Source organism: Nannospalax galili, unplaced genomic scaffold, assembly GCF_000622305.1.
Source record: "Nannospalax galili isolate Female #2095 unplaced genomic scaffold, S.galili_v1.0 scaffold624, whole genome shotgun sequence".
Lineage (NCBI taxonomy): Eukaryota > Metazoa > Chordata > Mammalia > Rodentia > Spalacidae > Nannospalax > Nannospalax galili.
In genome coordinates this window covers 400,622-413,263 of record NW_008351633.1, presented here as the reverse complement: position 1 = coordinate 413,263, position 12,642 = coordinate 400,622, and the positions used below count along the sequence as shown (strand labels likewise).

The window sequence follows — 12,642 nt, the reverse complement described above, 5'->3', positions numbered from 1 at the left end:
GGGAATTAAGAAAAAGACAAAGTATAGAAATAATGAAAAAATAGCCATTTCAAAAGAGTTTTTGTTTGGATAATTTTGAATTATTCAGACCTCAAAAAAAAAAAAAAGGTAGAAGAGAACAGGATACTTGGATTCAAGGAGAAAGAGCTTTGTTTTCCTTTTCTTAGTATCAGTGTGAAAAGGGTAAGTAGATAGGCATATGAATGTGTAAAGTTGGATACAGTTAAAATGATGGAAGAACTGCTAGTTCATACATAATAAAAGTGGTTTGTCAACATTTATTCTGTATCTGTAGGCCAACATACAGATGGACATCATAATGTGAGTCTCCTAGGAAAGTAAGAGTCAAGGGACGGTGTTTCCGTGGAAATGTACTAACCTTGCACAGCTGAAGAAAACCCAAATCTGCATTGAAACAGGACATTCTTTGCACGCTTAAGAAATTACAGGCCTCATTTTTGTGGGTTGAAATGTTTGGATAGCTTGATAAGGAGATTATATAATTCCCTTATAGGGATATTTACTTAGTATTGTTTTTATTGTGTAGCTGTAACAGACCACAAATGTAACTTTGAAAATAGGAAACACAGCAACAGCTGTCTCCCTGGATGGTCAGCGTTTTGAGACCAAGGCATTACAGACATCTTCAGTCAGCTCTGGTGTCATTTTCACTTATGCTTTCTAGATTGTACAGAGCTGTAACTCAGTCTGAAGGTTCCCTGTGATGGAGGTCAGCCTGCGGCCACTGAAACTGCACGTCCTTGTTCAGATCTTTTACTTAGCCAAAACTTAGGTATTTTTATTTAAAAAAAGGGGAAGTCCAAATAAATATCAAACTTCAATTCACTTATATAACTTAAAATTCTATATCTTCATAGTTGTGGTTTATCACATAAAATTATCTTATATGATCCTTTTTAATGTATGATTATTATATGCAAATATTTTCACATTCTGGAGTTATCCAAATATTTATGATTTTGAAAAAAGTAGGTGTGTTATTTAATAAACTGTAATGGCCAGTGCAATTTCAGATTAAAAAAAATACCTTCAGCTACAAACCCACAACCCTATATGCCTTGTTATTTTCAAAAACCCATTTGGAATATCCATACCCTCTGTATTACCCTTTTCCCAGAAGAATAAAACTTCAAATATGTCTTATTTTATGAATTTAAAGTGTATATAAGACATCCAAGAGTTTCGAAAGTTAAGTAAAAAATATTTAAAGTTAACTTCATGATACATGGAAAAACTGTTTGAAACGTTATCGTGTTGGGATATCTCTGCCGACCCCCAGCTCTCCTTTATGTTCTGCCCAGGACCCGGTGTCCCTAATGCAAGCTGTACATCCCTGCCCTGGGACAACCCTGAAGGTCACAAAAGAGTAATTCCCCATGAGAACTCTTGCAGTGTTTGCTGCAGGTTGTATAAAGAATATAAAATTGGGTGGAACTATGTAAATATCCTGTGGACAGTTTTATATTGTCTTCCTATTTATATTTCACATTTCTCAAAGCATCTTTAATATTCTGTTCTAGTCATGGGACTTGATTTAAGGTAAAACCCTGAATTTCACAATGAGTCTTGAAGTAAACCTTAAGATGCATTTCTGTAAGTCTAGACTGTTTATGTGTAAGACACTTAGCTTTGGCCATATTGCCATGTTTTTGACTCAGGATTACTTTTCTCCCCTAAAGAAACTGTTCTGTAAGGTTTAGTATAAATACCACAAAAATCAAGTTTTGGAAAATGTGAGGCTCTTAGCCTTAAGATTAAATCTTGCATTTAAAAATTAATATATCTGAATGAAAAACAGTTAGGTTTAGTTTAGGATATATGCTTGAAATGTTTAATTATTGCTAATTATAAAATAGCTTGGGTAGCCTCATGTGTGCATTTAAAACTTGATTAGAATATAAGAAAAATAAATCAAAATGCTGAAAGCAAAATACTTTAATAAGTTAAATAAATTTCTAAATTTACTCCTCTTCCTGCTTTTACCCTTAAGTGTTTAAAATGCCATATACAAAAGCCAACATTGATTATTTCACTTCCGTGCACAAGCGTATGTAGTTGGATATGTCCTCAAAAGATACAGCAAAATATACAATCCAGATCTATTAACCACTTTCTTTGCTCTCTTGAAAATATTGACCTGCCTGAACATCTCAAGAATGTGAAAGTTTCCATAACCAGAAGCACGTATTCTAAGTGAATACACTGGCTCTATAACTTCACCCCTGCAATTGTAGGGTAAGCCTTTTATTGGCTAGCCAATAAAACTGATTAATCTGCATGTATCATGGCACCTGGAAATATTGAAGTTTCAGTTTCAATATTCTGTTTATCAAAAGATGAGAAACAATTATCTTAATAAATTTGGAAAATCAATATATCAGAAATATTTTAAACTGTGTTTTACCCAGACCAGAATGGCAGTTTCTTAACTTGAGATACTTGATCCTCCAGAATATATTCCATTTCTCTTTGTTATCCCCTCTTTCCAAACCCAACCCCCTTAAAGAGCCCCAAACTATAAAGCTATTGTTTATAGATGAGAAACGTCAGATTAATTTATTCTTTGACAAACATCAGACTGAAGTTAAATTGTTTTGTCATATTGGTTTTTGATATTGATTTTGGGGAAGCAGCGAAGACGTGCACAGTGAATGTGGAGGGCAGTGATTTGCTGACAGCAGTTAGGAAAAGAGAACTATAGAAAGCACAGGAACGTTTTCAGAAATGGGTTTTATTGTATTTCATAGGCACCACTCACTTTACTTTGGGTGGGTTTTAAAATGCGAATCAAAATTAAAATATTACAGACGAGTTTTAATAAGCCAACAGATTAAAACCCCAGGCCCCCAAGCCTTTCATTGTGGTTGTAGCTCTTGGTGTAGATGCTATGGTGTGAGGGCTGCTCTTTCAATGGCTGGTTGTCATTCAGGCTGGGTTGTCATGTGACTGCCTGTCTGTGCCTGCTGTACAGGTGAGCGGATGTTCTGCACAGCAAGTGTAGACAGGCAGACACATGACAACTCTGTCCAGCCAGGCCCTTGGGTCCTTCAGGTTTCCTTTGCTCATGGACAGATACAATCAGCCTGTTTTCCAGGTTTGGTGATTTTGGAGGGTAAGGGGAAAGGAGAAAAACACACAATAGAATTAAACATTAAAACATTATGGAACTAAAAACAAGTTAGACTTTTGACTTTATTCAGAAAGTATACTTTATACATTTGATCCAAACGTGCTAACATGGATAGTTGGCAAAACAGAAAACTCATATGATTTTAAGGGTATGAAAAAATGCTCCAATGTATGTTTTTGTGTTTTTTTATTTTTTTAAATCCAATTCCTATTATCACTGGTCCTCATGCAGTCAGAGCTCAGAGTAATCGGACCAGATGATTTTCTTCTTCACAAAAACCCTGCATATCTTAACAATGAAATTAAAGATAATGAATCTATTTATACATGTTTCTTATAGTAAATACGTCACACAGCCTTGCCCATGAAGAAAAAAAATTGACATTTACATGTTAACAGCAGCCATTTTCAAAATTGTTAATGAGCCTAATGTATTTGCAAACTCAGCCAACAGACTTTGGTATCTGATGTGTTGATAATGGGATTTTTATAAGGGAATATATTTTATTGTATCAAACAACAGGAATTTATTTAAAATTTTTCATTTTCCTTTTAAGTGCAAAATTTTAGCATATACATGTGAAAATCAAATAAAAGGCAATTTGCGTTAATTAATACCATGAATCAAAGGTATGAACTAGATAGTTGTTAACCATGGTAGTGTTCAGAAGTTCAGAATGTGTTTTTAAAATTGCTAATACAATTTAGCTACAGACACAGAAAAATTCACCTCATGTCCAAACTGGAAACCAGATCCTAGTTTGTATAAGAAAGAATCAATAGTGTAAAATATACAAATGTAAAATGTAACCCTGGAGAGGCAAGAATAATTCAGGCTATTTTAATATAAATCAACAATTTCATCTGTAGAGGCATTTAACAATTTCAGTCTCCTTTTAAAAACAACATATCCAAAGAGTCAACATTTTAAAAAGTGGCATTCCTTTAAAAATAAAAAAATATACATTATTGTCCAATGAATATATATTAGAGATATTTTCAAAGAACTTTAAAGAAACCAAATACTTTATTATTTCCCTTTAATTGTAAAATTATAAAAAAAGCAAAGCAAATAGAAGTTTTATGGAGAACAGAATACTTTTTAGAGAATAAAAAGTGACCGTTTTCTGAAAATCTTAATTTTCACCCAGTGCCTAGATATGGTATGATTTTTAACAGGCCAATAAATACAATTTTATCTGTAACTATTTAATTTCAAGAAATTTTATGTGTGCTTCTGCCCACTTCAGAGAAAACTTATTTTTCTTCCTTGATAGAATCAAAACTTGGCTACTATTTAAACAATTACAAAGTGTGCACAAAGCAAGTACCTTTAAATGCTGTTTGGTTATTGTTGTTTCATTTAGTGCAACAGAAAATAATTATAGAGTGAGTCACTTACAAAGAATTTACTGGTAGTAATTAAAAATTACTATAGTTGTATATCGCTTTCCCTTCTCTCTCTCTCATAAATAATTTGATCCAGTTTACTCTGCTCAATTAAAGGAATGATGCATGTAACCTGAAAAAAATAAAAAGGAAATCTTTGTGAGTTTATGTGTTATCTTTTAATATGAAACAGTTTTATTATACCAAAGTACTCCAAAATGTTTGAGCCTGAAAAAATCATAGCAGTTTTACCAGGAAAAATAACTCTTGCTGGAAAATGAGGAAAAATAGGATTGTTCCATTCATGAGATATGGGGACAATTCATTTTTTTTTCCTAGTGGATTTTCAAAACACATTTATAGTAAATATGTGCCATGTGCATAATTCACAGTTATGTTGAACCTGACCCAAGCTTGTTAAAAAAATAATCAGACAGAAAAAAGTACAAGATGTCCCCCATTTCCCACACTACACTTAGATGATTATCACTTAAAATCTTATTCTAAAATATGAAAGAGCTATTACACAATTATCATAGCATGTAGTATTTAATATTTTTGATGATGCCTTATTTTCTTCCCATCTTTTATTTCTTGAGAAAGAAATGCAAGAAAGGAATTGTCTTCTAAATCTCGAGCAGTGAAATTAAGCCAAAGCTACTCCAGTAAACTGGGTATCCTGAAACCAGACGGTCCAAAATAAAAATTTAATTATTTGGCTTCATTTACTTCATTATCTCTATTTATTACAACTGATGAGAGAATAATAAAAGTCCTTTGATAAAGGGCTAAGTATTTGTATCTACCTGTAGGACACCAAAGTAACAAGGGTTCTGATCTTAACAGGAATTTCCTGTCTGAGGTTAGAGCCTGACCGTCTAGTTATTTTAAGATAGGATTTCTAAGTGATGATCTTGTTATTATTTGGACATTATTATGATGGGAAGTTATTATCCTGACATAAGAGCAAAAAGCTGATTTTAGGGAGTCATTAAGAGCTTGCTTGGGCTTTCCATAAGCATGGACATTTGTGGGTGAAAGACATTTTAAAAACTACCAAGTTGTAGTTTCTTTTCATTTCCCACAACAGCCCAAAACTTCAGCAAGAGAAAAAAAAATTCTTTCACTAGTATTTTTTATGCCTAAACTTTCTCTTTCCCACAGAGTGAAATACTTGGGTGGTCTGTAGGCAAGAGGTGGGGGAGACAGTATATTTTGGTCTTTAAAAAACATAAACATATTATCTAAGCCAAAAGCTCAAATGGCAAGCAGGAAGAATATTAAGCCTATTGACTAATTGCAGGAAAGTGATCAGTGCGAAACGCTGTCCCAGTATAAACAAACGTTCTTTGAATTTGAGATATGTGGCTTAAAAAATAATTTGAAATTTTAAGTAGACTGTAGAGTGATGGCCTTGAAGCTCCAGGTCAGAATTTCTCTTAGTTGGTCAAAAAAGTTCTTTTGACCCAGGACCTAGTCTAACTTAATCAGTCATTCACCCTCTGAAATGTAAAATAACAACATCATTTCTATCCGAGTGCAGTTTGGACAGACTCCACAAAATGTTTTCTCATCATGAACACGTACGACGTTTTCATTTTAGTACTTGGACTTACCATCACTCCAGGAGCAATTTTAGTTTAAGAAGTTCGCTGTTGGTTAGTTTCCTCTGGATACATTCCACAATTCCTAAAATATTTGTATATCTCCTTCTAAAGTAATATTAAAATAAAATTATACATTATTCTAAGTTTCTTGGAAGTAGATATCGCTGTTTCTTTATGATACTGTGTATTTATGGTGGTATAGTACCAACGTATACACTAATCCATTCAGTAGAGGTTTATAAAAAGACCTTTTCTTTTCTCTTAATTTAACTCATACTTAAAATCAAGTATGTTGTTCCTCATTTCTTTAAAGCTTGCCTTGAAAATGGGTTGTTAGAATGCCACCACACATAGGCAGAGACTGTTGGGTTTACAAAGTAATGCTTATTATTTCTACTCTTGGACGTACGCCAGACTCACCCTTAACTCCTTTCTATCTTCAGACTAAAAATCATCCCTTGGGAGAAAGTAGGTCAGGAACCTGTAGAGGTTAGTCTCTTTGAAACAAAAAGGCTATTTAATAGGAGAAGAGAATTTAAAAATTAAATATGCATTAAATGAAAGTAAGTCATAAAATTCAGACATTTCTAGAGTAAAAAATAATTCTCAAAATTTGAGAAATCGTAAACATTGTATTAGTGCTTTTAGTAATTGTTATCAGTTAGTAAAAATGTTTCCTGAAACAAATTAAACTTCTATAAGTTAACTCAGTGTTTTTTAGTTTTTCTATGTAAAAGAAACTATGTAAGTTTTGAAATCTCAGTTGGTCTTTCAAAAAACAGTAGAGAATTCTCTCTCAGTAGAAAATAAAAGGATGCCTATCCTATTTTATCTAAGTATAAAATAGCTAAGTGTCTGCTTGCTATTTATATTTTAGCTAATCACCATAATACACCAGAAACCTTTTATGTCCATTACACCAGTTTTAGTATGATATGAAATATAATTTTTAAAATAAATTGTTTTGATGAAAAAGAAATTAGGGAATTCCACTGCAAAAAAATATTTTACAAAAGAGAACTTGTGTTCATTCTTGAATTGTTGCAGAATGGATAACTTAGAAAAGGATTTGTATTTAGAGGTGGACAAAAGAAACTATATTCATTTTCCAGAAAAAGCAGGTATAGAATTGTTTAGGGAGAGAAACAAATTGAAAGTTGAGTTTATGGGTACGGCAGGAACATTTTTTCCAGAACTTTCTTTGAGGGACCTACCTCTGAAGTTCAATACATCACCCGACTCACATGGCAACCCAGGCTCCATTATTTTTCTTTATCAGGGTTCCATTCAGCTTGAGGGTTTCTTCCTTCCCACCTCCTCCCCTCCCCCACTCTTTCACCTCCAGGACAGCTGGAAACTGACCAAGGAAAACTTTTGCCTTCGTTTACAAATTCCTTTTTTATCAGTGGGTTTCTAGACAAAGTACCTTATCATTTTAAAGCCTGGGACAAGTAAAAGCCTTGTAAAATACCGCTACAGGCCCCAGCTGATGAGCAAGTATCAACCATCCTTGGATTTTAAAAGAATAAATCCAGTGCCTATAGTTAGATATCTAAAGCTAGAAGTTTCTATTCCTGGGCTGTTCAGTTGCTGACTCAGTAAATTGTGGGTTGGCACTCTTCGCTTGCCAAGGTCCCATCCGCACTGTCTAGTGGCAAAGCTTGGAAGGCTCCTTTTTTATGGTTGGTACTATTCTTCCTGGTGTTTATATTATATTCGCAATTATTTAGACAAGCTCTTTGTTCATATGAAATTTTGAAGAGTGCAAGTATTTTTTTTTTTTTTTAACTTTAGGGCAAAATGCATTCAGTTACAGCATAGCGCTCATTCATAGCCCTATTTAAGGCTGTGACTTATCAATTTCAGCCATTCAAAACTAAGTCTCATTCAGTTATTCTTAGGTGTCTGGAGTGCGGTTTTTCATATTTCATTTTAAAGTAGAAGGCCTTTAAATTTAAGACATTTGAATTATCAATATTTAAAAATTAAAAAAAAAAATACCAGCACATCACCCTTTACCACACAACCTTCCTTGCTCTTAGAAGCTAAACGTCAGTATCCATCACACATCCAGCCCAGTTTCTCTCCCATGCTCACACAGATGATGGGATTTCCTACCTAGTCCCTCCAGTCACAGACCCAGGTGAGCGGTCACAGAGGCCTTACCCGCTGGTCTTCCCTTCCAGCAGTTCTTTCCCAGAGGAGTCCCCGGGGGCTTCTTGGTCCCTAGTGTACAAACCTGTGAAGGAAAAACACTGGATATGAGATTCAACAAAGGAGCAACCAACGGTCTTCTTGAAACAGCACATTTTGTCCCCAGCAGTCCATGGCGTTGCTGGCCCTTGCCCAGTCTAACCAATGTGCAGACTACTGTACAACGGCATTGTCCTGAACAGGTAGTCTGAACACTGGGGCGACGGAGCAGGATCTCCGGGAGCTTCCATCTGTGCACTGAAAATCCTGTCCCGGTGGGTGCAGGGGAAGAGCCTGTCTTCCTGCACCAGGGGCTGATTCGACTTCCCCCCTGAAATCTGTCTGCTGCATTGACTGAGACACTCTGAAGGGCTGTGATTTCCAGTCTTGACGTGGCACTTTTGCTGCAGACTAGGGAACTGGCAATGAATTTAGGACCAGGAAAAGGGGGAGGGCTGGGCTGGAGAGTCCATATATGGGATGATGTCACCCTGGGGAGGTTTGGGTATGCGCTGTGCCGCTGGAGAGCCCGCTAGAATCGCCTGCTCTCAGACATGGGTCTGTGCATAAAATGGTACCAGATGTTTTCATGTAATGTTAAGCAGTCATTTCATCTTCAGGCCAGATTTTTTTCTTCAACTGGGCAGGAAGTGGGCCCCAGTATGGAAAAGCTGTAAAAAGGAAAGAAAGAAAGAAAAAAAAAAGTCAAGATGTACAGTTCTGCTGTGGTCAACTGAAAGTGAGCTAAAAGAAGTACAAATTCTCTGTCTGATCCTGGCTGGAGAAGTAATTTTCAGATAGAGGGGAGATAAAATAGTAGTAAACAGAAAGTTGAACACTGTCAGACAGAGAGCATTTGAAAGCCTCTGCCTCTCTCTCTCTCTCGTGGTGAGTTCGAAAAACCTTCAATAGAGAACCCAACACTATTGTGCTCCCCTTTCCCCTCCATAGCCTCTAGCCATTATTGCCTCCTCCCCCTCCTCCTCCTCTTCTGCCTCCTCCTCCACCTTTACCTCCTCCAGCCCCTCCACCTCCTCCACCTCCTTCACCTCTCCACCTCCTCCTCAGTCTGCTGGACCTGTCAGCAGCTTGCAGGCTGCTCTAGACTTGAGCAGTAATTATAGCAACTTCCTGAAAGTGAAGCCCCCATGAAAAGTCTGGAGAAATGCTCTTTGTCATGGTCTCTCCATGAGTAATTAGTTCCACATGTGGCCTTCCTAGTCTCCTTCAGCTATTTGGGCTGGCTCTCTGAATGTCCTGCTGTATAGCTTTACCTAAAGAAACGTGAAAGTTTTGATTTCAAGCATCTGCAGTGCCCTGCTAGTTCTGTTGTAAAGAACCTACCTCTGATCATTCCTTGCTGTTAAGTAAAGCATTGTTTTTTCCTTTGGTAATTCCTGACTCTATTTCAGTGCTTTTGTTTTGTTTGCATAATGTTCTGCTGCTGAGTTTTATCTCTGGCTAAGTAATCTGTTGAAATTTGCCAAGCACCGCTTGACCAAAGGTTACAAGATATCAGCTCACTGGCATCTACTTCTTTCCCGGGTATTAATTGCTCTCAATTATATATACTGTTGGATATTATGAATACAAAGTTTTCTGACATAATCTCTATAGACTTCTGATTAATATTAGATTTGCCTCAAAGAAGAGTTTGATCAATTGATCTTCTAGAAGTCACAATGTAGGGACATTTTCAAGGTAGCTTCCAAATTTAATTTAACTAACCAGATCATGAAATGTAGTATTGCTTAAACAATTATAGCCAAAGCAATTCATTTGCACCAGCCTTCTGCAGCACTTTTTAGAAGGAGGAAAAATAAGGCCTCTTTTTATAGATGTTGGGTTGAATGTTTCAAAAACTGCTTCAAGTGAAAACTGCTTTAGAGTATTCATTTTATATGGCATGATTACTCTTAAGTTGAGTAAGAGCTCAAAACACATTATGAGCTCTGGTTACCTTGTGAGGAAGGTTAAATAAGAATGTATTTTATAGAGGCTTATGTTGGAGCAAAGAGGTTAATATCAGGTGGGTACCTCAGACAAAGAAAGGATTAAAAGCCAATGCAGATGATTGGAATTGCTTCCTATCAGTGTACTATTGCTTGCATACTTCTGTCTTTAGGTCCTATTAGAGAGAGAGAGAGAGAGAGAGAGAGAGAGAGAGACAGAGAGAGAGAGACAGAGACAGACAGAGAGACAGACAGAGAGACAGACAGAGAGACAGAGAGAGGAGAGAGAGCACTTGTGAAAGCTCAGTATGACTTGTCTTCCTTTATCCCCCATCCCTGCTTGAGTATTTCCTATAAATAATGGAAGAGTGACTAAATGTGATCTAATTGTCTTATTACACAAGGACCCCAGCTCTATTCCCTTCCATTCTGTAAGATTATTCACATTAAGTCTTACAGGGGAGGCCCAAGCCAGTGAGGGTTGGTCCACTGTGAATCCAGCATCCAGGTGTAGGCCTGTTTCAGTTCCACATAATGAATGTCTTTCTTCTGCACACTTCTGTTTCTATCGATGAAACGTGCCTTGGAAATTTCCGTGAAGGCAAATGAAAAGTGGCTCTGATTAGACTCCTCTATCATTTCAGCTTGATTTACACAGCAAGACCCTCTCAAATGATTCTGCTTGTACTAAAGACTTGATAATGTTTTTGTCAAGGGGCTTCAATTTATACTTTTCTTTGAGGCATTTTAAAGCATTTAAGTGATTTTCTCCAGAAATTCTTGTAAAGGTTTTATTCCCCCTCTCCTTAGGCTTCTAGTTGACCAGGTGCTTTAGAGTTATCCTTCCTCCAAACAGTTCACGGAGCGTTTGCTCTTGACTACTTGTGTGCTAGGCCCAACACGAAAGGCTAAGCCTGTAAAGAGAAAGCAGCTCTTGTGTGCTGCCCTCGCTCACCCTCACTTCTGCTAGGAATGTTAGTAGTCTGTGATCTAGTACAGTCAGAGAAGTCAGTCATGCCATTGTGGAAAGTCGTTGGCCTTGATTTGGAATTGGCTTGAGGACATTTTTATGTCTGTAAAATTACCAGTTGAATACCTGAAATGTATGGGGCCCCTACATGGCAAGGTGAGCTATTTATACTGGCATTCTGTAGGGCCTTTTAGAACCAAAATTATCTAACTTGCTCACTTCAAAAGCTATTTATCAGAGTGATTGGTTGCCTCAGTAAGCACTGTGAAATTGTCACTGTTTTAAAATGTTGTGGAAAGGAAACATCCTTTCAATTGGTTCTCATTACCAAGCTGGGCTGATTTTTATGACTTTAGAAATTCTTAATTGGAAGCAGGACTGAGACTTGCATCCCTGTACCTGTAACAGCAGTTACTACTGTTCATGATTATTTTGTGATATCCAGATATACAAATTTCAACTTATATTTATATAATTTTAATTTATTTTGTTATAAGTTAGTGTATAGGTTAGCAAATGTTAGCTCTATTGTCTTCTTTTTCTTTCTTTTTTTTTTTTCATTCCAGTACTAGGGATTGAACCTACAGCCTCATGCATGTGAGGCAAGTGCTCTACCACTAATCTCCAGCCTGAACTCAATAAAAATCAGTTCTAATAGACACATGTGAAGAGAAATCCATCATCACTCCTTCACACCTCACCCTTTCTGCCTTCCCATGTTAATAGTGTGGTTCACTACTTTTCAATGGTCATTTTATAGCTTCTTACAGATTACAAATCCTTTCACATACAATGTACTAATTCCTTATAACAGCCTTATCGTGTGGATATTATTGTTTTATTGGTGATTAAATCAAGACTCAGATAAGCAGATTATATTTTAATCACAGTAAGTAGCACAACAGAAGTCAGAAGTCGGATTTGTTTTCCCATTTCATAAAAATATCATAAGCCGGGCATGGTAGCCCATGCCTTTAATCCCAGCATTAAAGAGGTAGAGGCAGGCGGATCTCTATGAGATCAAGGCCAGCCTAGTCTCCATAGAGAGTTCCAGGCCAGCTGTAGCTGCAGGGAGACTGTCTCAAAAAAACAAACAAAAAACCGAATCAAAATAAAGCATATATCATCAGTCTAGTGAGACAGGGTTTCCCTGCTGATTTTTTATAACATTTCTATTCCTTGCTATTAAAATGTCAATTGTCTGCCGCTCTGCTCATAGATTTTTTTTACTGAACTATTACCCGAACTATTTACTGTTTCACATTATTGGAAGTCCCCTTTCTCCTTCAAGATAGAATATAAGCTGGTTGAAGGTAAGGACATAGGGACATCATTTTTATTTTGTGTCTGACCGGCCCCCTGCTAGGCTCTTCAGCAAAAT

At 36.4% G+C, this 12,642-nt stretch overlaps 1 protein-coding gene and 1 long non-coding RNA gene across 11 annotated transcripts in view; one reads left to right on the top strand and one right to left on the bottom strand.

Moving 5' to 3' along the window:
- Dnm3 (dynamin 3) overlaps window positions 1–12,642 on the top strand; it is a 605,597-nt gene that overhangs the window by 313,511 nt on the left and 279,444 nt on the right. The window contains exon 16 of one of the 10 annotated variants that reach the window (XM_029553750.1): window positions 296–1,292. The exons of the other annotated variants lie outside the window; for them this stretch is intronic. Within the exon in view, the coding sequence (XP_029409610.1) occupies window positions 296–325 (30 nt within the window). The 3' untranslated portion in view covers window positions 326–1,292. Of the gene's footprint in view, window positions 1–295; window positions 1,293–12,642 lie in introns of those variants that run through there. 10 annotated transcript variants of the gene reach the window in all.
- LOC108491580 lies at window positions 2,737–8,745 on the bottom strand. The gene is made up of 2 exons (XR_003846300.1): window positions 8,503–8,745; window positions 2,737–8,385 (listed from the first exon to the last, which is right to left on the bottom strand). It is a non-coding gene; the product is annotated as an uncharacterized LOC108491580 (long non-coding RNA).